The 25,391-nt window shown below is 40.2% G+C and overlaps 1 protein-coding gene across 3 annotated transcripts in view; it reads right to left on the bottom strand.

The window, feature by feature from the left end:
• CEBPZ (CCAAT enhancer binding protein zeta) overlaps positions 1 to 25,288 on the bottom strand; it is a 28,136-nt gene extending 2,848 nt beyond the window's left edge. For 2 of the 3 annotated variants that reach the window (XM_065400432.1, XM_065400433.1), the window contains exons 1-14: positions 25,142 to 25,288; positions 22,845 to 24,370; positions 21,095 to 21,326; positions 19,066 to 19,240; positions 18,725 to 18,813; positions 18,059 to 18,112; positions 15,840 to 15,942; positions 15,660 to 15,728; positions 10,064 to 10,130; positions 8,342 to 8,442; positions 7,103 to 7,163; positions 5,829 to 6,037; positions 2,816 to 2,821; positions 846 to 923 (exon numbers count right to left, since the gene is read on the bottom strand). In XM_065400432.1, the coding sequence (XP_065256504.1) occupies positions 846 to 923; positions 2,816 to 2,821; positions 5,829 to 6,037; positions 7,103 to 7,163; positions 8,342 to 8,442; positions 10,064 to 10,130; positions 15,660 to 15,728; positions 15,840 to 15,942; positions 18,059 to 18,112; positions 18,725 to 18,813; positions 19,066 to 19,240; positions 21,095 to 21,326; positions 22,845 to 24,370; positions 25,142 to 25,288 (2,917 nt within the window). The remainder of the gene's footprint in view (positions 1 to 845; positions 924 to 2,815; positions 2,822 to 5,828; positions 6,038 to 7,102; positions 7,164 to 8,341; positions 8,443 to 10,063; positions 10,131 to 15,659; positions 15,729 to 15,839; positions 15,943 to 18,058; positions 18,113 to 18,724; positions 18,814 to 19,065; positions 19,241 to 21,094; positions 21,327 to 22,844; positions 24,371 to 25,141) is intronic. The other variant, XM_065400431.1, reaches the window with a different exon arrangement.
• Positions 25,289 to 25,391: the final 103 nt, after the last annotated feature.

Here is a 25,391-nt window from a genome sequence, read left to right as displayed (position 1 = left end):
TGTGAATTCATTGTTTCATTTACAATAGTACTGAATATTCATATTTAAACTGTATGACAAAATATTTAATTTTATATATTCTCACAGCAAAATGACTAGCCAAGTATTATTTTATCAACTTCAATGGATTAACATAATAAAAGCATCCTGATAAATAATAAATCAGTGTTTTAATATCATGTTCTGCACAGAGCCACAAGCGACACATTAAAGAGCCACTTGTAGCTCCCAAGCCTCAGTCTGAATATCACTGATGTAAAGCAACAGCGCAAAGCTGTCTGATGCTGTAGGATTTTTTTAAAAAAAATTTTGAGTGGGAGTGGAAAAAAGACACCCCACCTGTTGAATTCATCCATTCACTCACTTTCCATGCCTAAAACTGAATTTATATCAAATTTGCATTACAGTTTGCATTTTATTTAGTTTTGTTTTCATTACCAGCAGCAGGCCACAGCTCTAGAAGAATCTGAGGAAGCCATAGATTTCCCTTTTTAAAGAAATCTAGACTACAATATAGGGAGGTCAGTAGCACAAACTTGTGCTGCATGTAGTGTATCCAGGTACAATGTAATCTGCTCTACATATATCTGCTAATTCAACTCAACCCTAACAGCCTCCTAAGAGCTGTCACTAATACTCAACTGTACCAGACTGACTGGATTTGCAGTATGTACAGGGGTGAGAAATTCATTTTCACTAAAATGGAATTTGAACTCATGTTTCCAGAGCCAAAAAATTAGTGCACTAACCCCCTACAACACAAAGCCCTCTGCCATTCTACATACTTCCCACTGCGTACATTTGTATTAAACTTTCTCAAACTTTAAATGCAAATATATTCTTACCTTCAAATGATCCAGCAAAATCAGTATCTTTTTTTCTCTTGCCTTTTTTACTGACAGACTTGACCTGATCTTTACCATCTATTATCAAAGAAAACCAAATAGGTCACTATAATTTGAACAGTATACACTATATTTAAAACATTAACTACAAAGATTAGCATGTCCATTAAGGCATATTTGCCCCATTATTCTGTTGAGCTTGCTCTTAGAAAATATTAAAACCACGATGGACATACTCAAATTTTCAATTTAAACCCACAGATCCTGGGAAATGTTAAGTTATTCTTGCCAGCTTTAAATGCCTCTCTTGCCTACTACCACAGCGTGGAAGATATATTAAATAAAGCACTGATCACAGCACAAAAGTTACAAAGAAACATTGCATTATGTAAAATGTATACATTTGATGAACAGTGTGGTATGTTATTAGGCTTGGAAGGATTAGATTTTTATCCGTAAATGTCAATAAATGTTGATTTTACTGTACACACCCATCAATGAAAAAATATTTCTATTGATAACACCTATTGTCATTTAAGTTAGTTTCCCACTATGAAAATTTAAATTAATAAAAATGGAAAAAAATGCTTTAAATTGAATATCGATATTACCTGTTGAAATTATAAAAAAAAAAATTCCACCAAGCTAATACAGTAACTCCTCGCTTAACGTTGTAGTTATGTTCCTGAAAAATGCTACTTTAAGCAAAACGATGTTAAGTGAATCCAGTTTCCCCATAAGAATTAATGTAAATGGGCGGGTTAGGTTCCAGGGAAATTTTTTTTTTTTGCCAGACAAAAGACTATATTATATATATATATATATATCCACACATATACACAGTATAAGTTTTAAACAAATCATTGCTGTGTACAGTATTAAATTGTAATTGTGAAGCTTGGTTGAGGTGGTGAAGTTGGAGGGTGGAAGAGGGTGGGCTATTTCCCAGGGAATGCATTGCTGCTAAATAATGAACTCAGCTGAGCCCTCAAGGGTTAACACGCTGTTGTTAATATAGCTTCACACTCTACAAGGCAGCACTGCAGAGAGAGGCAGAGACACACAGTGTGTGTGTGCGCGCGAGCGCATTGCCCCTTTAAGTACACTGCCTTTTTAAGTAGATCAGCAAGTTTAGACAGCAGCTGCTGCCAGCAAGCTCCCTGTGCTGAACCATCATCCGTTCCCCCCCCCCCGTGGAAATCGGGTAAAGGAGGAGTGGGAGGACACCCTGACATTAGCAGCCCTCTTCTCTCCCCCGCACAGCAAGCAGTAGGCTCCCGGGAGCAGCTACAAGGCAGAGGGCAGGAGCAGCACATGGTGGTGGTGGGGGGGGGGGGGGGGGAAGAGGGACAGCTGAATTGCCCAGCAGTTGATTGCCTGTTGGGCGACTGCTGCACAGGGAACTTAGGGGAGCTGATGGGGGGCTGCCGGTCCACCCTGGTTCCAAGCCCCCACCAGCTAGCTCCAAGGGCTGCTCTTTCTGCAAGCAGTGGACAAAGCAGGCAGCTGCCAAACGACATTAGGGAGCATTGCGCAACTTTAAATGAGCATGTTCTCTAGTAGATCAGCAATGAGACAACTTTACGAGAGGAGTTACTGTATATTATGTAGTAGTGCCCATATGAAAGACAGACATTAAAATCTATCTGAATAGGTTACTTTAGTCCCTGATTATACTCCCTGACCTCAACAAGACAATATTATAAACCCTCCCTTAATCGCATACATTTCTTGAAATTGTAAAGTGGTTTCCATGTAAACAATCTCTCTAATAACACTGGTCTACAATTTTTGAGAAGTCGTCTGCTTCAGAGATAAAATGTGCTATTTATTATGTATTTTGATGTGCTGAATTCAAATATGACAATTAAAACAACTGATTGGCTACTGTTTCTAAGATATTTAAGTTTTTACATTTTATGTCTATGTATATGGTGTAGATAGTAGAGTTTTAATCATAAATTGTAAACCTAGGTCTTTTCATGTGTTTATGGTTGCTTTACATGATAATATTTCACCTGTCCTGTTTATGTAACACTTTAAAAATCAGCAAAAGGGTTATATAAATAAAATTTATGAAACAAAAGGCAAAACTATTATGTACATAGTTTAGTCCTATTCAGTGTCTACTCGGCGCTTCTTGGCTTGTCTCTTGTATTCATTAAATGGAGCATCTCTTGTCATTGTCCAGCAATAGTCTGCAAGCATTGATGGGCTCCATTTGCCCTGATAGCGTTTCTCCATTGTTGCAATGTCCTGGTGAAATCGCTCGCCGTGCTCGTCGCTCACTGCTCCGCAGTTCGGTGGGAAAAAAATCTAGAAGAGAGTGCAAAAAATGTATCTTTAGTGACATGTTGCAACCAAGGCTTTTGTATGCATTGAGGAGGTTTTCCACCAACAACCTGTAGTTGTCTGCCTTGTTGTTTCCGAGAAAATTTATTGCCACTAACTGGAAGGCTTTCCATGCCGTCTTTTCCTTGCCACGCAGTGCATGGTCAAATCTCGAAGAAGTTCACGAATCTGAGGACCAACAAAGACACCTTCCTTTATCTTAGCTTCACTTAACCTTGGAAATTTTCCACGGAGGTACTTGAAAGCTGCTTGTGTTTTGTCAATGGCCTTGACAAAGTTCTTCATCAGACCCAGCTTGATGTGTAAGGGTGGTAACAAAATCTTCCTTGATTCAACAAGTGGTGGATGCTGAACACTTTTCCTCCCAGGCTCCAATGACTGTCGGAGTGGCCAATCTTTCTTGATGTAGTGGGAATCTCTTGCACGACTATCCCATTCGCAGAGAAAACAGCAGTACTTTGTGTATCCAGTCTGCAGACCAAGCAAGAGAGCAACAACCTTCAAATCGCCACAAAGCTGCCACTGATGTTGGTCATAGTTTATGCACCTCAAAAGTTGTTTCATGTTGTCATAGGTTTCCTTCATATGGACTGCATGACCAACTGGAATTGATGGCCAAACATTGCCATTATGCAGTAAAACAGCTTTAAGACTCGTCTTCGATGAATCAATGAATAGTCTCCACTCATCTGGATCGTGAACGATGTTGAGGGCTGCCATCACACCATCGATGTTGTTGCAGGCTACAAGATCACCTTCCATGAAGAAGAATGGGACAAGATCCTTTTGACGGTCACGGAACATGGACACCCTAACATCACCTGCCAGGAGATTCCACTGCTGTAGTCTGGAGCCCAACAGCTCTGCCTTACTCTTGGGTAGTTCCAAATCCCTGACAAGGTCATTCAGTTCACCTTGTGTTATGAGGTGTGGTTCAGAGGAGGAGGATGGGAGAAAAATGTGGGTCCTGTGACATTGATGGTTCAGGACCAGAAGTTTCATCCTCTTCCTCGTCTGACTCAAGTGAGAATGATTCTGGTGCATCAGGAACCGGCAGTCCTTCTCCGTGGGGTACTGGGCGTATAGCTGATGGAATGTTTGGATAATGCACAGTCCACTTTTTCTTCTTTGACACACCTTTCCCAACTGGAGGCACCATGCAGAAGTAACAATTGCTGGTATGATCTGTTGGCTCTCTCCAAATCATTGGCACTGCAAAAGGCATAGATTTCCTTTTCCTGTTCAACCACTGGAAAAGATTTGTTGCACAAGTGTTGCAGCATATGTGTGGGGCCCACCTCTTGTCCTGAGCTCCAATTTTGCAGCCAAAATAAAGGTGGTAGGCTTTCTTAACCACAGTGGTTATACTGCGCTTTTGTGATGCAAAAGTCACTTCACCACAAACATAGCAGAAGTTATCTGCACTGTTCACACAAGTACGAGGCATCTCTGCTCACTTTGGCTAAACAGAAATGTGTCCCTTTGCAAAATCAAACAGACAAATAAGAGAGCACGAGACTGTATGATTTCTAGAGCTGATATAGGGCAATTTGTTCAGCAGAGTGATGTAAGCTTCGTTATGATTGCATCATCCATGACTTCTAGGAATAACATGATGCAATTCATATCATGTATGACGCAATACCAGCTTCAGATTGCATCATTCATTGTTTTGCCTAAAAAGCAAGTACTGTCCAAACCCAGTCATAGATTTATTCATAGATCCAGTCAAAGATGTATTTTAGTCACTTCTGGTTTAAATTGAGATCCCTTCCCTTTATAACTCACTTATCCTCCGCCATTCCCAAGTCAAGGGTCGTATATACTGACCCAATAGCATATCTTGAAAACTAGAGCCAATCAACAATTTTAAGCATCATTTTCGTTCTCAGTGACCCAGAATTAGTAAAGTTTGACTACATTTATTTCAGAAGCATTTTGGCTGTAGAGCAGTGACCTGATCCCGGGTTATTACGTTAAGTCACAGCTTCAAATTCTTATTATAGAAAAATAAAATTATTAGGCACAGGAATTTTTGTTGTTGTGCTAAATACAATTACAGGAGTCACAAATAGTTACTTATTAACCACTAATTTAAAAACACTAATTGGTCTCAAATTAGCCAGTGGAAAAATTTAATAAATGTTGATTCAAATCATGCATACCTAAAACTAGAATTTGCCAAACACTGATTAATTTATTATTTTTTCCTTAGTGCTGCATAATGGTCACTGTGTAAGTTATTTGTGTAAAGACCTGTTTGTTCATTTAGTTTTTGGAGGTTTTTTGTTTTATTTTTGAGTGTGCATAGAATAGTATACCTAGGTTTGTGAAGTATTTAAGACCAAGTTTTCAAAGATGTGTGCTTAAAATTAGGCACCTAATTCTATATTTAGACTCCTAAATAAAAGTGGCCTCATTTTCAGAGGTAATGAGTACCTGCAACTCACTGCCTTCAATTGGAGCTTCTTGGACAAAGAGTGACTTCAGTGGAAGCTGCTAGTAGCTCAGCATCTCTGAAAGCCAGGCCTCTGATTTAGGTCCCTATACATGGATTTAAACACCTAATCTATGCATCCAAATTTTAAAAAGTATTTTATGCTTCAATGCTGGTAATGAATGTTACCTTACCTGGACTGTCGTCATCATCTGATACATTCATAAATGCACCTCCCTCTTCATCAATGTCATCTCCAAACTCTTCATCCATACTTCCCAGGGAGACTACTTCATCATCCATCTCATTGAATTCATCTTCATCATCAGAATCTTCCAAGTCATCACTGTATTCCTCACCTCCTTTACTTTTCTTACCACCCTTGGGCTTGTTTTTTATATTACTAAAATACACAATAATACTCAGCACTTCCAGCCTCGTTAGATGTCTACAGATAACACCCATCTATTTCAAAGTGCTGTACTAGGAAGTTAAGAATCATTACAAATAATTTTAAAAGTAACCCACGGCGTAATCAATTGGCACTTACAGAATATTAAAAATACATCAAACTGAATTTAACAAGGAATGCTGCTAAAAAGTCTGAAAAGAGTCCTGTGATTAAGGTACTCTTTTGACAACAGCTAGATGTGTTGTTACATGTTCTAATGGTCCCAGTTCATTTTCAGAAATCCCTTTACACAGGAGATAGTTGAGCTGCTTTTAAAGACACCCCCAGAAGCCTTAGCAGGCCTATTAAATGGAAAACTGGGAATATGACCTAGTATAGCACTTTAATGGAATAAAGGAGGGGAACTGACCCATCCTGAAACACTACGGGGGGTTGGTGAGGGGAATGGTGGGGTAGAGGTGGTAACGAAGAAGAAGAGTTTGAAAGGGAACAAGATCTGGATCAAAGTTTTTTAAGGTTTACTATAAATTTAAGCTATAAATTTTCCCCCCTCCTCCCAAAAGAAATTTCAATTTCTTTAGTGAATTTTAAAAGTACATTTCAAATAAAATTGCACATTCAATCATTAATGGAGCCAATGAGTTACTGGGAATTAAGTTATGCAACTCTGGACTTCTACCACGGGATCAGAATCCCAGTTTTTAGATTTCATACATCATGTATCATTCCAATTTATGATTACACTCACTAGCATTATCTGACCGTGAAAACCAAGAAGATACAGACTTGCTTGCTGGATCATTCTATGATATAAATAAAGTGCCCAGCCTCATGCTTTCTGGGCCAAGTTGCAAGTGCCATAGCATCAGCATGCTCAACCCTGGGGGGGGGGGGGGGGGTGGAAGAGAGACACGCAGCGTTCAACAATGACACCTTGTGCAAAATGATACTGAGCAGGGTTGACTTTCTTCAAAAAGTCCCGTCCAGCCGTGTCGAGTAAAAATCTGTAGGGGTAGCACTGAATTAGTACAGAAGGAGCAGAATCAAAAATCTTACCCAGCAAAATCAAGGTCATCCTTGCTAACAGTATCAAAGTAACTGTCACCTTCAAATGAGTCTGAAAGACAAAAAAATGGGGAATTTTCTTTGTTATTGCAACACAAAGCCAAGGGAAATATTTTGAAGTTATTTAATAAATAGACTGAATGCTCATGGCACAATTTATTATCATTATTCTTAAGTCATCCATTTTCTCAAGCATACTTTGTTTACATTTATTGACTCATCAAGGAAGAATCCCAGTAGATTTTACTTCTACGGAAAACTGGTCAATTAGCTTACATACCATTTAACAGATCCCCCCGAGTCACAAGGCATTTCATAATGCAAAAACAATAGCATAGTAAAAGTTTTGAAAGATAATTCCTTTGCACTGGAGAAACAGCTTTTGTTTAAAGCGTTACCTTAAAATTCATTTTGTCTATTTTCTGGCTAGTGTGCAGAGAAATATACATGAATCCTTCCCCCACCTCAGCATCACATGAGAAAATAGTCCCCTATGATTCCGAGTCTTATCTTGTGACACTCATAACCAAGGTATGCAGAATACAGAGAATACTGCAGGGATTGCATGTTCGACTCTGGATTAAGAGTATCCACCACAATCCATCACAGAAGCAAAACAACCTTGGACTTTAAAGGTCACTGTCACTGATGGAATTTAGGAATATAGATCTAAACAAGGGAAGACACCAACTAAGAACAATGACGTGTCAAAAAAAACGATGACACTTCTCTCTCAAGGAATTGAAGTCCTCTTCCTATAAATCCTTGACTGAAAATAGGCTGGCAAAGAAAAGTTAACACAAGGGTGCCTTGGATCCATGCCTCAAAATTTGTGAAGCAAATGGCCTAACATTAGAAGCAGACTGTACATTAAAAAGACCAATGGTAAAACACAAAAGGGGCCAACGAAAAGTTACAGATATTTTGTTATAATTAGGACTAAATTCTCAAAATGTTGGTTTAAGTTGCACAAGCAAAATATGAAGCTGCAAATTAAACAATGAAAGTTGCAGCATGCACAGACAATCTTAAATTCTAGAGCAGAAACTTACACCAAGTTCACAAGGAAGAGCAGTCACGTAGCCATATGCAGCCATTGGCAGAGATGCATAATCACATTACACAGAGCCCTCACTATAGACAACTGAATAAATAAAAAAATAGTAGTCTGCACAGGCTGTTCCTTGATGGACTGAGAGTGCTTTACTGCTATGAAAAATACAGCCTTACCCAGTATTCTTTCAAATTCATCATCATCTACATCTTCCACGCTTTCTTCCTCCACTGGACGTTTTCGTTTCTCTTTCTCTTTATCAAGCTTTTTATAAAATCTGAAATATTTAAAAAGTTCTCTGCAATCACACACTACATTACTGATGTGTTCTTATGACACAATGATTTTAATAAAGCCACAACATGGATTACATGCATTGTATATAAAGTCTGCCAGCTATCACTTAAGTATCAGTTAATGGTTTCAAAAATGGATCGCAATTCAAAGATTTATAGTTCATTTATTTTTCTATTTTAAAAAAAGTGTAAAATGGTGAAGTGATGTAAGATTTAAAGCAGTGAAAATGCCTGGATTGTGGTTTCAGAAGTTTCTTTGATCACTGAATTTAAAAAATGACGGGAACAATACACATATGATGTGTGTGATTAAATGAACATTGTCAACTTGAAGTCCAGTTGATCGGGAAAAAAAAAAGTTTAAAAGTAGTTTCAGGTACTATGCTTTCCCCCTGGTTTCGTCTGCCAGTTTTTGTGGGTTTAGTCTCAGTTACCTATTTTTAAAAACATTTTCCTCTCCTTTATTGCAGCATGAAAGATCCACACAAATAAGAGGAAAAAGTGACTAGATATGGGGAGAAAACATGAATTTTACTACACAAAGCATTATCAAAAGTGCATAAAGTAAACTGAAGAAATAAACATTCTCTCATATTAAAGTTATAATAATCTTAGGTGTTACTTGTAACAATAATTAATAATTTTTCAGGCAGAAGTGTGATTTTTAAGTTGGTGTCTCTAATATCAGGGTCCCATCTATGAAAAGCTTCTGATGTCACTGAAACTTGCGCACACTTTTGCACTGACATGAAAATGGTTTGGAATAGTGATTTATCAAGAGAGAACGCAACGGACCTCCCATAGTTGTGTTAACAGGAGCATTCCATTTCCATCTGCTACTATTTAAAATTAAAATTAAACCACAAAAGCCAAAAATTCAGAGTGAATATCAGTAAAGAGATACTGCCAAGTTCAGCCCAAATTTCAGGTTTAGGAAAAACAAATGTTTGCAAAACCTGAGACCACTAGAAAAGATTCTATGAATTAAGGAAAAAAAATCCAATGAAAAGTTCTTTTTTTTTTTTTTAAAGACATTCCTCATGCAATGTTTGTAATTCAAACACTAGCATTGTGAGCATATGATAACCTGAAAATAAAAACAGACTATAAATAGAGGAAAAATGGTGAAAAACACAAAAACTATACGAATACCATAAACAGCTACCAGTTAGATATTCGTTTATTGTTCCATTTTAATCAAGTTATTATCAGTAACATATATTTTAAAATAGGCGCAATCAACTTCTTGTGCCTAGGTATTACAGCACACAGGTTATTCATCACCAACCAGTGCTTGCGACTCCATGCTATTGAGTCAACTAAGTGATGTTAGTAGCAGACTGTAATTTTGAATGGCTTTCCTTATAATTTTAAGATTATGTTATCACGCCCTTCTAAAATATTTTTCACAACTTTCAATATTCCACACTGAGCAAGAGAAGTTCCATCATTTCATTACATAAATCCCTCAAGCTAATCCAAATCCTCAGAAACTTCTCAGAGTAAAAATGTCAGGACAAATTTACAAATTCTAATTCTTTTTCTAAAGAGTTACATTTCAGAAACAAAGCTTGTTAAGAGTATTCATAAATATTTAATTACCTGTGGAAAAACACTTCATCCACTGGGATTTTACTTTCATCTTGGGCAAGGAATTCCTTACTGTTGACTGAAAAAATAACAGACCTGGCTTTATGCTTTGCCTCACTAAAGGGGCAAGATTTTATAGCAAGTTGAATATCATTATATAACATTTATGTTTTGTTATGAAAACACTACAGTAAAATTGTTCCCAAACTAAATTTCTGAAATATGGCGTATCTCAATTTCTTAAAATAAGAACTTCACTATATTTACTATTTTAAATGGTAAAAAGTGGGCTAACATTCCACTCTACCACAATTCACAGGCATTAGCCCTAACTATCCCCTGGATCCTCATCATTTATATATGTATGTTAGGGTTAGTAACAACCCAGAATGGGTGTATGTAAAAAAAAGTTTGGAGGTGGGATAGATTTTGGGAACCTGTAGCCTCCGCACTTCTCCCACCACACAAATGAGTCCTTCTCACCGTCCTCCTATGACCAAAAGCTCTTCAGCAGCTGGCCAAAAAGAAGTGATTGGAGCAGGATCAAGCATCCCACCACTTCCAAAGTCCAGTACTAATGAGGCTGGGGAAAGAAGGATAAGTATCTGCAGGTACTCAACAGGCACTAAAGCCCCCTCCACCAGAGATGGCAAAAAGATCTTGTGACTGGATTAGGAAGGAGACCAATGGTGACAACAAGCACCTCACTTCCTCCTGCCACACAACCCCCACCCCAAAAAAAACATTCAAAAGGAGACAAGAAGATCCATGTCCCATTTCACTGCATGCAGAAAACAGCCTGCTCCCTCTGGTAGAGAGAAATGTCACAGCATCTTAAGCCATATCATGGCCTCAGTAGTGAAGTCAGGGGAGATGACTGTTTCAGATAAAAGTGCATGATGGAAATGGATTTCCGATAATCAAGGTTACAGGGGAAAACAATGTACAGTGGAACACTAGTAAATTAACTGCTCACAAACACATAGTTTTCGATTTGCTAGGGTGGCCTGATTGCAATTTTTATTAGCTGTATTCCTGCATGGGAGCACTGGTTTCCAGAGGGCCAAATCACAACTGCTTTTCACTCTAAATCCTCTACACTGCAATTTAGGTTGGTAAACTAGCTATTGCAAATGTGACACCCTGATATATTTAGTAAAAATGTGCTATACAAAATAAGGATTTCTAAAGTGCATAAATTGACTAATTCCATTTCTTAAAAATGCTCAGTCTACTCCTTGATTAATGCAATAAATGAATCATCCATTTGAATGAATTCTAGGTAAAAATTCCTGACTATGTGTTCATACTGCCACAGAAAACCTTGTGCCATTAAAGACACATGGACTACTCTATATACCAGTAGTTCTCAACTGATATACAGCCCACAATGGGTTACCTGGGCCGCAGGGGCCAGGTGGCAGGGCAGCAGCAGCCCCGACCCTTGCTGCACCAGGCAGCCAGATGGCTGCCCCGACCCCGAAAAACCCACTGCGTAGCTGCCCCGGACCCCGTAAGGCCGGGCGGTTTCCCAACCCCCACCATGCGGGGTGGGCCGGCAGGCCCGGGCCTCAACCCCGCAGGGCCAGCTGGGAGCCCTGACCACGCAGGGCCCGCTGGGAGCCCGGCTGGACCTCTCCGCACCGTGTCGCTGGGAACCTAGGCACACGGCTGGCCTTGTGTGCCAATTCGCGGGTTGAGAACCACTGCTATATACTAACACTACATAGTATTGGCTACAGTACCTCAAAGAGAACAGAACTAGAGGCATAAGGAAGAGCCAAAAAGAGTTATAAAAATCCTTCAGCAGAAGACATGGCACCTATCTTCAGCAGCAAAGGGGTAGACTATTTGTTTATTTGGGGCGGGGGGGGGGGAGTTTTAGCTGTAGCCCAAGGATTTCATTCTTTGTTGTTGCACATTAAATTAACTACTATAATCCCTTTCCCTCCTCATTTCATTACTATCCATTCCTGCTGCCAAACCCTGCCCTTAAGCATTGGAAGGAGCAGGGCCAGACAAAAGCTGGCCTATTTCTGAAAGAATCTTACCAACATAATGTTGACAAAGATGCCTACTAATCCTAACAATAGTTGCAGATTAGGAATTTTACATAGTAATCAATACTCTTATGGACAGATCTTAATGCGATTAAAATCATTATATAATGGTTCTAGGAGGTTTAAATCACCTTTCCTATTTAAGTCATTTAGGCAGAATAAATGTGGTTATATGATAACTTGGGAACAGGAATATGAATTGAAACTAGAGATCCAGCACAAACTTATATAATATTTTACACACACAGTTAAGTGTTTAAAACCTCATTTCATTTTAAACAGTTAATTATTAGAATGTTGTAACTAAAACAAATATTTGTAAAGCAAGACATTTAGTTAAGCTTCTGCAAACAACCTTAACTCTGACTCTGTATCCCAATCCCATCTTCCTGTTGGGAATATGAGTATGCTGTTGCACCATTAGCAGTTCTGAAATTATTTTAATAATTCACATCACTAACAAGTGAATTTGTAACAATATTCTAAACACATCTCAGTAATTGTGGCCCTACCCTACCCATCTTACATAAACTGGATCTAAAGCAGCACACATCAGAGCAGTTTCTGAAGGGCAGGGTATTAGAGCCAAGTGAGGAGCACGGATGAGGTAGATACAGAATAGAAAGGGTGAATGAAGCAGGTAGGGTTCTCTAGAATGGTGGATGACAGCAAGTGCTTTTGTACCATACATAGATAAGCGGCAAGACACTTGTGTATCTTGCTCTGAATGGTCAAGTGAACTGGAGGACATTTCTTGGAACAGTACATAGAGGAGAGTTGTCAGCAGTGGAAAAATAGATAAGATTACTCGTGAGGGAATTCTGTGCCAAAAAATAAATAAATAAAAAATTATACACACAATATTTTAAAATTCTGCAAATTTGTCAATAAATAAATGTGGCTCCAGCATGGCAGCGGGGACCACAGGCCACTGGCTGCACAGAGGTGGGAGATCACCCTGCAGCCTCCCTCCACCCCCGCCCAGGACACAGATTTGGCAGTGAGGCTGCACCTGACCCTGACACAGCGCAAGGGCTGGCCTGCCCCAGAAACACCCCAGAGCCTTGCCCCTCTGCGCCATGCACACTAGGTGTGGGCTCAGCCCGGCAGGATCCAAGTGTGGAGGGGCTTAGTGTGGGGAGATCCAGGTGTGGGGTGAGAGGGTTCAGTGTGGGGCAATTTGGGTGCAGGCGGCTCAGTGGGGGGATTTGGGTGCGGGGGGGGGGGAATCTGGGTGCAGAGGGGCTTGTTGCCGGGGGGTTCTGAGTGCGGGTGCAATGGAACTCTGCAAGGGAGGTCCAGGTGAAGGTCATTAGGGCTCGGCAGGGTCTGGGTGTGTGGGCATGGGGCTAAGCAAGGTGGGGTCTGGTAGTGGCCGATTCAGCAGGGGGAAGGGAGTCTAGATGCATGGGGGTCAGGTAAATGGGTGAGCAGCTCCCCATACAGTGACTGATCCCCCCACAACTGAGGAGTGATGGAGGCAGGATGTGAGAGGGGGGTGCGGAGCCAGGGGAGGTTTCTGGGGGTGGGTCTGACCCAGCCCCAGGCGCTCCGTGCTGGGGAAGTATGCTCCTCCTCCACCCCCAGCCCAACTGGGACTAGCAGTTGAGCCTGGCGCAGGGTAGGAGCCACCGGCCAGGGCGTCCCCAGCCCTGGATGGAGCTGGGGAGAGCCAGGTGCGTGGAGATGGGGGGTCCGGGTACAGGGGACTCCGTGGGGGGAGGGGGTGTGCGTGGGTGGGGGGGGATCCAGATGCACAGGGGTCCAGGGGATGGGTCTGACCTGGCATCGTCCCCAGCCCCGCTTCCACACAGTGATTTACCTCTCCGCCAGCTGCACCAGATGCCCGAAACAATGCACCCACGCTGCTGGGGAGGGGCATGTGACCGCTCTTGCGGCTTCCCTTTGCTTCCCTGTCAGAAAGTCATTTTTCTGCAAGGAAGCAAAGAAATCTGCAGCAGACATTAATTCTGCGCACATCCAGTGGCACATAATTCCCTCAGGAGTAAAAGGTGAGGAGTAAAGGAGTTTCTGGTAGGTAGGTACCGGTGTTGATATAAAGGTCACCCATATGGCTGTTAATTGTAGAACTGAGTTTCCTGACTTTCAAATTTTATTTCTTTATTTTAATATGAATACAATAGTCAAATAATGATTTAAATATACATATATTTTACAATGGCACAATTTTAGCTTAAGATTTTTTTATCTAGGAAGTTCTTTTTTTAAAAATATCCAACACACCGATATGTGAACATAGTTTTATTTTCATGAGCCCCTTAAACCCTCATGAATTCAGCTGGAAATAAGAAGAGGAGAGGGAGGAAATACATTCTGGCAGTAGAAGAGGAGAGTGTGGAAAAAGATGCATGGGATCTGTCAATAACTGCGTTACACTTGCTGGAAAATGAATGGGAAAGAAAAGGAGGGTGAAGCAGGATCTCTGCTATTCCCTACTCCCCTGCAAGGCCATGACTAGCTACAGAGAGGCTCACCTCTTTTCCAATCTGTCTCCCCCCTTGCTTTTTAATTCCTCTACCCCCATTTTCCTTCCACATTCATGTGCCTTTCAAGGCCTCTGGTGCAACTGGCTTCTCTCTTAGGGAAACTGGAAATCACAGAAATCCAGAATATGCCTTTAATGTGCCACTGTTGGCAGTTACTGCACCCATCATTCAGTAAGCATGGCTGGACATCCCAAGTTACCTTAGCGACGCATGGCTGGCAGGGATGTTTGTCACAAGAGCCAATTATTCTGCTATTTTCCATCCTTTTAATGAGCTATGTGACTATTTTTCTCCCCAGATCCTCTTATTGGAGCAGCATCTCATAAAACAAATGAGAAAGCTTTGTCCTGCACATGAAAACTACAAAAATAATTCCATTTGCTATATTCCCGTAGGGTCTCTCAGGGTTTCATGGACAGCAACGTCTGCTGTTTCAGTAGTTCTACCCCTTCCTTTGCTAATGTGCATTTCTCTGTATGATGGCTAACCAGAGAGCAACAGCTCACTGATTGCCTAAGGAAAAGAAACGACTTCACTATAAAGAAATTGACAGTGAATGAACTACAAGCATAAAGAAAAGATTTAAAAAACAGTAAAAAAGTGCATCAGGAAATGTGTTGAACCAAGCCATGTGCAGAAGCAAAGGCTACAGGATTTTCTTATTCATTAATAGATACAGAATATGATAGCTGAGACTGTTATGACCGTTATGCCTCTATCAGATATGCGTGCACCCCCTGCTGATAGGGTGGTTTAACAGCCCTGAATTTTGAGCTGTGAACATTCCATACATATTCATGTGTAAGAAGCTTGGACTGAAGAGCAAGGATCACATATCACTTGCTTGCCTCTGGAGAACAATTTTCTTTTTGTTATTATTTTCTTGATGAAACAGAAATAATGTTCATGGCATGGGGTAGAGATATGTATATTGAAGGCAACAACTACACACAAAAGACATTTACCACCTTATGTGCACCACCGTGAACATTATTATTCCTTAGCCATTGCAATATTTCAATTGGAAATGTTTCCACTTACCAGCAAGACTACGCACATCATTCATTAACTGTTTCTTCTTTGGCTGCATTACCACACTGCTGGTGTTCTCTGTGGTAGAACACAAATCAATCAAATGTAATAAAAATGTGTTGTTTCACATTACCATTACATATATCAACAATAAAGATCATGTCCTATAATGTACAGAAAGGTTCCCACCTTTGCCTTTATGAAGTTTGGGATTTCGGTACACAAAGCGATCCAAAAATCTCATTAGTGTGAAATCCTGTAGAGGGTCACCTGCATATTGAATGTAATCACCCTGGAAGAAACAAAGCCAAAAACCGTCAAGGTCTTAATTTCAAACTACACAAGAAATGAACTCAAATTACATAAAGATCTAGCATCAAATGAACACTAAACAAAAAGAATACAATATTAAACTAAATTAGAGGATATCTAATTATGTGAACCTGTAAGTTAATACATTTCTTTTCAGAGTCTCAATTTCTGTGCTTTATTTTTCTTCTTAGCTCTAGGACACCTTCACCAGCTCTTGACCAGTGCAACAGTTCAATGATACCTTCCAATAGCCTTGTTATGGGTTTATTACATAGACTTTGAAGCTCTTGATCAATTACAAACTTTAAAGTCCTTTAGATAAGAAGGTGCATATATCATAGTAAACAATCTATGCCCAGCACTAGTTAGCTATCACACAGTCAAAACAAAATCTCGGAGTTAAAAAGTGTATGTTTAAAAAACACTGTATGTGTTCACTTCAGCACAGTATCAAACACCATAATGCCATAAAAAGCATTTGTTCTGACTACATTGTCATTTTGTGAAAAGCACTCAAAATAAAAAGAACATTAATATTATCCAAGTATTGATTTATATGAACACTTCTCACCTCTTCTACCATTAGTATTTATGACATGCATTTACTTGGCATCCACCACCATACTGTACATGTCTTAGATTAATACAAAACCAGTTCCCATGTATTGGAGCTAATCCTTTATAACCACAACTTTAAAAGAAGAGAGACTCAGAAGATATTGTCAGGAGACTAAGTGACAGAGAAAACTGGAAAAGCCTGGAGAAGGGATCTTCGCTCTTATGCAGAATATGCAGGGGTGGCAAGTAGACAAATATGCCTAAAAAGGCCCTTAGACAAAAATGCATCTCAAAAAATAAGTCAAGATGTGAGAGCAGTTACAGAACTATGTATATAGCTCTGTACTTTCAATTAACACAACTTTCCTTCGAGTACACAAACCTTTCAGCCTGGTTTAGTTAACTGAAAGGATTCATAATAAGAATTACAGCATTTCAATTAGGGATCTGAAGCTGAAGTTTAGAGAAGTGGGATTCTTATATTATGAGCACATGGAAACATCTTTTTAAAAGGAAGTGCATATTAATTTCTTGAAAAGTCAAAGTAAGATTCCTCAATTTACCAGTACAAACAGATTGAGCATTTTGCAATCAAAATGCTATGCAAGGACTGGTAGGAAGAGGCCCCTAATCCTTGAAGTCTATATACCAGAACCAAGCAGGTTAAACATTTTGCAAATTTACACAGCCCTCTTATTCTTTGAGGAAATAAATTCCATTAAGAGATTTATATACATTTAGGCAACAAAAGAAGAGCAATGAATCCCATATGGCAGAAAAAGGCACCATGACATTTTGAAAAAAGTAAATTCATCCTCCATCTGCACCCAAATCCAAGAAAACCCAATAGAAAAGTCAGTGGGATGAGACACCTGATTATGATTATGATGATTATGATTAATGGAGATATCCCATCTCCTAGAACTGGAAGGGACCTTGAAAGGTCATCGAGTCCAGCCCCCTGCCTTCACTAGCAGGACCAAGTACTGATTTTGCCCCAGATCCCTAAGTGGCCCCCTCAAGGATTGAACTCACAACCCTGGGTTTAGCAGGCCAATGCTCAAACCACTGAGCTATCCCTCCCCCCCCGACCTACTAATCTGCATAAAGTTCATCAAACCACAGCAACAAATGTCAGTGCAAAAAGTAGAGGATATGTTGCCAGGTCTGTGAAACCTCAGCTGGCCATGCCCACTCTGTGTGGAAATGTGATCTTATGAAGAAAAAGCCATCCATATTGGCTCCTAAGCATTTTCTCATTCAGGTTAAATATTTAAATCCATAAAAACACTCTTTTTGAACTTTTATTTTAACCATGTAATTCATGATGTCGCAGAATTTCTAGCTATATTTGCAGAGTTCAAGTGCTGTTACTTCCCAGAAATCAGGTAGCCCTGCTACAAAGTTTAGATCTAGTAAACCACAGACTGGGGTTGGGGCCCTAGTTACTCCATTAAGTTTTATACTTGTGATTCACCAGTCTTTGTAATGCCAATTCAAAATGGAAATTTCACACTATGGAATGGTAAATTACTTACCTCTAAGATAGTTTTTGCAAAAAGAGCCACAGATGGATGAAAGTGTTCAGAAAGCTAAAAAATAAAAACATTTGTATATTTCTGCTTAAAAGAAGTGTGCAATCAGAAAACAAAAGCCTCTCCCATTTGACTACTGCTACAGCAACATTATACATGATGTCTTAGCAGAATCTTGGAATGTCCCCATTGTAAGAATCTAGAATTTTGTTCAGCTACGTGCTACACAAATCATAGCACTTTGAATTAAAGAAAGTCTGATTTGTGTTGCCTGAGAATAGCTGAAGAATTTATTACAAAATAAAGATTAAAGCTTGTTATAACTATTTGTACTACAACCTTATTCAGTACTAAAAACTATGCAAATGTAAGAGCATGGAAAAGATCTGTTGCTATCGTTCTAATCTCTATCTAAATGTTGCAATTCCACACACCCTGTATAATTATTGACATGACATGTAATCTATGCAAGTTAAATATGAATAAGTGATATCCTTTTCATCCAATATTACTCCCATCTGATTAACTGTTATTGAATTTTGTGAAATTTTAAGAGTGAGCTTGAGCAAAGATAAGTCTATAGTCCATGACATTAAAGCCAAATTGTTTTCTCGCTTAACTGGGCCTTAGCATAAAAAACAATTAAACAAAGTCATAAGAACACTTTACCTTTTTTAATTCCCAAAGACTTGTGCTTTCAGCACCACAGAATAATGGATTTCGGTGCAATGGATCATAGCAACTTGAATTCTTTCCACCTGAAGCAAGCACAAAAGCTTTAAGTTTCTTCAAACATACATGTACATAAACATAAGGGAACATAACTTATATTCAAAACAAATTATAGAAGAGATCTTCTATTTGAAGGTTGACTCCTTTGGATCAGATTAATTTAGAGATTAAAAGTAATGTTTTAATTTATTCTTTCATTTTTCCACTAAGAGTTCTGATCAATGTACCAGAAGATAACAATATTGCTGAATATGACTTAGATTTTCTAGTTAATTTACCGCCCATGTTCTGATGATGCACCCAGGAGGCTGCTGAATTTGTATCATCTGCTTTGACAGAACTTTCCATCATGCTCTTTCTTTCTGCCTCCATTTCTTTGTCTGCATCTGTGAACTTTTCCTCATCCTCTTCAGCTTCTTCCAGGTCATGAAAGTGTTCTTCTTCTTCAGACTCCTAGGTAAAACATTCTTTCATGACTTGTTTCATTTCTATATAGTAGTAATAATAGGTTATGAATTCAGTTTGACAAGATTACATAATTCTGTTAAAGGTAACCTACAAAAATATAAACAAAGTGATCTTGGTGTTGTAGATATTTAAGTTATTGGGCGTTATGAAGGAATTACTGGGTGAAATTCTATAACCTGTGTTATGCATCAGGTCAGTTTAGACAATCGTAATGGTCTTTTCTGGCCTTCAAAATCTATTAATATTTCAAACAGTGGTAAGAGGGGCACTTGGCATGTCAGTGTATGTATAACTTACTTTATTCTTACCACATTACTTGAAACATAGTATCACTGACTCTTAACACCATGGGCCTAGGAAAACATCCCACTGTTAAATGTCTTCTCCCTGACCTGCTCTTTACTGGTCTTGAAAACAGTTTGGCTGCTGGAGACAAAACTCTTTCCAACACCTTTATACTAAACACTCTACATTCCACTAGTAACTAGGAGACTTTCTGTAATGGTATTGAAAATGGATTGGCCCCTTTCGACACTAGCAGCCAGAGGGGTGAATCAGGGAAATCTGTTGATGGAAATTATGACCATCAGCAGGTCACTTTCCTAGTATAAGCAGACCCCAGGGAAATCTCTAAATATACACTACTAAGCTGGTCATGTCATAACCATCAGAGAATCCCACAGGAGCATGGGGCCAGCTTAATGCTGGGGGCACAAACGGGAGAAAAGGCAAAATAACATCACACAATAAAAACCAACAGGACTTAGTGGCACCATTCCTCCAGTCTCTAGTGCAGAAGAGAACAGGTTCCATGATCCAGTAGGCTTTCGTGGTGGTTGCAAATCACCAGGCTTGCAATGTTCAGGGATTATATTCAAAGTATACCCTTGTTTTACATCATTCTGTCAAAATATGTGCAGATCACCTTTGAAGTAATTCCATAGCAACCCGTAATCCACTGAGAACTTTAAATTATTACCCAAGTAGTATGAAATATGCTTGCCTAACCTATTCTTAGATGTGGATAAAGAATTGTGAAAGCTAAATGGTTGACATGCTGATCAAACCATGTCAGTTATTTCTTGTCAAAACACTGATGCTGGAACATTACTAAATATAATTTACAGTGCTTTACAAAATAATGACAAAATACCTGCCTTCAACAGCTTACAAGTAAAAGGCATGATCTTTTACCCACTATAGTCAGTAGCAAAATTCCTACTGACTTCAAAGGAAGCAGAATTGGGTCCTAAATTAGACAAGACAAACACACATCAAGGAAAAATTGTTCAGGAAATGTAAAGATGTAGAGAGATTATTGGGAAGGAGAACAAAGTAGGAAATATTCCTGGAAAAAGTAAATTTCAAGGAGGAGAGAAGGCACATGGAAGGCGATTCCAGGCACAATTGAAGGGGAAAAGCTGAGTCAAGTAGCAAAGGTGAAGCCAAGAGGACTGAGAGGAAGAAATATGTGAAACACAAATAAATGTTTATTTAGATAACTCTCTTGGGGGCAGGATTATTACATAACACCTAGCATAGTGAGGCCCCCTGATCCTGACTGGAGCCTCTGGGCCTGCCTAGAATACAAATCTGTTCTGTTTTTTGCCACATATAAAATTGTTTGAGTATATTAAGGAAAAGACCAGATGAGAAATCAACTATTACTAGTTACTCCTAGTGAGAAGTTCATGAATACATTTAATAAAGCCAAAGGGACCAGAATCACTTGTCAAGAAAAACAGATCTGGAAAAAAACCCAAAGGTTTTAGTGTTATCAAAGCTAGTAAGTGGAGACCCAACACAATATTACAGAAGTTGTTAAAAGTCACACTATACCACATGATCCTGTAGTTGAACTCGTAATCCTGGTTTTATTTTCAGAATCTCGGACACAAGATACAGGGCTCCACAAATGAATGGTGGCATTTGTCCACAGGTGACTTGAAGTAATCTTTTCACAAAGGCCTTCACCCGCCGCAACACAACATCTGCCTTCACAGACTTGTAAACAAGATTAAGAAACATGGCCTGCTTGGAACATGCTGCTAACCCTGGATCCAGCAGCTTCCTGTGGAAAACATAGGATTATCAGCAACATTTGCTTCTATTTATCTATCTATTAGAGCGTTATTACCATTAGTATTAACATTTACCTTTTAATATTACATAGTGGTATCTAAAAGAGTAGTTAGTTCTTATTCTACTGTATAGGAAAATAGTACAGTGAATACTGAATTGTTAATGATGACAACTGTTGGGACATCTATATACAATATTTAACATTTCTGAACTGTCAGGTGACAGAGAAACAATCTGTGTTTAAGAAAAGGTTGGGCATTTCTCAATAGAAAGCAAAACTTCATGATCAGGTTTTAAAATGTCAAAAAGAATAGGTTAAATTGATCTATGTAATCTCCTCACACTTTCAAAGAACAGAAACAACTATTTTAAAAAGTGGAAAGAAAAGGATCAGCCCACTGGAGCACTCCACAGTCAGGGCAAACACCTGGTGCCAAATCAGAATTCCACTGTCTTATTCTTCAGGTCAGCTAGGGCTGGAAGGCACTGCAGAAGCAGCATGTTTTGCACAAAGAGGAACAAAGGGGAATATGAGTGCCTTGGATTAATCAGTGGCTTTCCTTGGCCAGTTAAGAAGTGACATATAAAGGTTTTGAAAGGAATTCCTAACAGTCAGCTGCAAAAAGGATGGTTTTAAAATGCAGAGCCTCTAGGATAGTCTAACTCAGTGGCTCTCAACCTTTCCAGACTACTGTAGCCCTTTCAGGAGTCTGATTTGTCTTGCGTACCCCAAGTTTCACCTCACTTAAAAACTACTTGCTTACAAAATCAGACATAAAAATACAAAAGTGTCACAACACACTATTACTGAAAAATTGCTGACTTTCTCATTTTTATCATGTAATTATAAAATAAATCAATTGTAAGATAGTATTTACTTACATTTCAGTGTATAGTATATAGAGCAGTATAAACAAGTCATTGTCTGCATGAAATTTTAGTTTGTACTGACTTCGCCAGTGCTTTTTATGTAGCCTATTGTAAAACTAGGCAAACATCTAGATAAGTTAATGCACCCCGTGGAAGGCCTCTGTGTACGCTTGGTTGAGAACCCATGGATTCTCAACATCTTGCCCCCCACAAAAGTATGGATACAAGAGTTTAGGCAAACTGTTATTAAAAGAAAATTTAGACAGCTAGAATACAGGTTACAGAAGAAGGTGACTATCAATAAGTTTCAAACTTTAAGTATGGAGTTAAAACATGCAACTGGAAAACAATGCATGACCGATGGGTTAAGTTTAAATGTTCTGTTTTGATGACCCGTGTGACTGTCATGTCAATTGCCATTTCTTTACTCTGTACAATGTGCATTATAGGAGGGATGGACACATAGGTAAGCATTTAATAACAAACATCAGAAATTTTAGCACAGCAAGATTGGAAACTGACCAGAGGCCATTAATGACAAAATCAAGTGCTTCAACAACAGTATTTTTAGTTAACAGTTACCATTTCGTAAAATGAAATTTAGATCACCGAGTCAGAGAATTTATCAATCACTTACTTGTACAATGCTGCATAATATCTATCTGATACAGTCTGATGAGAGTCCATTACTTGGAAAAGCAACATCAGGGCCTGCACACTGGTGCTGAAGTTCACAAGATGTAGCACCTTAAACAAGGTGTTCATCTGCTCTTTCACTTTCTCATCACCAATCTGAGCATAAGGGTAAGCTCTGTTCACCCCAGTCAGTAGAGCACTAAGCATTTTGGATTCAACTTCTTTTTTCTTGATGCAACTCCGAAAAAAGCAAAAATATAGAGTTATCAGTTTGTTAGCCAGATCATTTTCCTCATGGCTGAGGACTATCTGATTTAAAAAACAAACTGCATAATATTGAGCTTTCGGGCTAATGTTTGATCGGTAGAGAAGCCTCTCCACTTCATTACACACCACTCCTTTCATGTTTGGATGTTTATGAAGTAAGGTCTCCAGAAGATAAGAGGCTTTGGTAGCTATTTTGTTTTGAGGATCTCCCAGTTTATTTACCAGCTGCACAAGAAGAGCCTTCTCCTCCTCTGGCTTGTTACAGAGAAGCTCATAAGCAACTGCAAGGGCTCGAGCCTTAGTTGCCACCAGAGAATCATGAGTCAGTGTTTCTAATACCTGCACAAATTCTGCCACCAAGTGTTTCAGCTGATGCTCAAAGTACCATAATATCAATCGCCTGTCCCTTGAATCTCTGTTGCCACTCGAAAGCTTCTCCAGTTTGTTGAAAGGGTGTTGAGAGAAAGTGTGGAGTTTACGATTGTCTGGTAAAAGATCTGAGAGGAGAAGCTCCTTGAAAGTATCCAAAGCCATTAGGCTCTGACGCCTGCTGCCCTTCTTTTTGATAAGGTTCACCAAGGTCTCAACAAATTGGAGAGTGTGGACAGAACCATCTTGGATAAGAAGGGTCATGGCTGCCATTCTGTCAGCTAGCGTACCTGATGACACAACATTGTTCATCCAAGCTGAGGAGGCCCCCTTCTGAAGATTTGTCTTACTCTTATACAGGTCTGCCTCCTGCTGATACAGTCTTTGGGCCAAGGCTTTATACTTTGATATGAACACCTGATTTTGTTGCTCAGAAGAGAATTCATTGGTGTACTCCAGATCATACCATTTGCCCCCTGGTTTGATCAGCAGTACTTGCCTAGCATGAAATTCAAACACCTCTTCTTGTTTCTCTTTCTTTACCACTGGCACTGTAGGAATGTGCTCTTCATTACGCTGAGCTGGCTTCTTCTTCCCGTCTTTGCCATTATTTATCTGTGCTTTTCCTTTGTTTTCTTTGACTTGATTTTCTTTCTTTCCTTCTAGTGAAGAGGCACTGGTTTCCTTTTTGCTGATTTTCTCTTTCTTTGCTGGCTTGTCCTTTTTTTCATTCTCCTCTAACACCATGATTTTTTTTGAATATTTGCAAACACCTAGTGACTTAATAAATTCTTCTAGTTCACCTTGCCCCAGGTCATCAATTGCTCCTTGTTTACCACCATCCACTAGGTCCTCTGTCTCATCCAGAGCAGCCAGCATGATATAATCTTGCTGCATGAAGCAAAAGCACACACACAAAAAATCAAATATTTATAAAGGCAAACAGCTACGTTAACAGGTGCCGTACAAATGATATACAGGAGGAAGGGATAGCTCAGTGGTTTGAGCATTGGCCTGCTAAACCCAGGGAGTGAGTTCAATTCTTGAGGGGGCCACTTAGGGATCTGGGGCAAAATCAGTACTTAGTAAAGGCAGGGAGTTGGACTCAATGACCTTTCGGGGTCCATCCCAGTTCTATGAGATAGGTATATCTCCATATATATATTTTTATTTTTTATACAGAGGAAAAAACACTCATCGTGAGTGCCAAGGAGGCTGTGGTTTTCCTTCATAGGCCAGTTTGGGGATTCAGAGAGTGGAACAGTGATCACACAGGACAGGCGCGTGGCAGGGGACCACGGGCAAGACTGTTACACATGTAAGAAGAGAGACTCTGGCTGGGAACTGCTACAGGCCCCATAGCGGCTGCCCGCCAGACATTTATAAACAAAACGCTCCCCCCCCCCCCATCGGTGCGCGGGGGAGGGTCACCGGCCTGCCGGCTGCACCCCTCCCCCCTCCCTCTACCGCCTCCAGCCCGCGTCAGCCCTCGCGCCGGCCGGGCGGCCCCACTCCACGCGCGGGGAGGGGTGGGGCACAGGCCCGCGCGTCCCCCCCCCTCTCCGGCGGCGGGGGAGGAGGGGGGGCTGCGCCCTCTCAGGGCCCCACGTGCTCACGCGCGTGCCAGCAGCGCGCTGCCGTCCCTCCCCGACGCCTTCTCACCTTGGTGCCCCCGAGGCGCAGCACCTCCTGCAGCGTGAAACCGGATTCGGCTCCATCCTCCTCATCAGGCTCGTCCAGCTCCCTCAAACCGGCCGGCGCCGCCATCAGTGCGCTGCAGGCTGCTGCCACACCGTGCATGCGCTCCATCTACTTCCGGACAGAGCCCTTGGGAGGTGGCAGGTCCGGCAAGATAGCTGGAGAGTGAAAGAGATTCCAGTGTCTGAGAAGGGAGAAAGGGGCGCCCGCGCCC

The sequence above is a fragment of the Emys orbicularis genome, chromosome 3 (genome assembly GCF_028017835.1).
Source record: "Emys orbicularis isolate rEmyOrb1 chromosome 3, rEmyOrb1.hap1, whole genome shotgun sequence".
NCBI classification, from domain to species: Eukaryota; Metazoa; Chordata; order Testudines; family Emydidae; genus Emys; species Emys orbicularis.
This window is presented reverse-complemented; position numbering and strand designations above follow the sequence as displayed.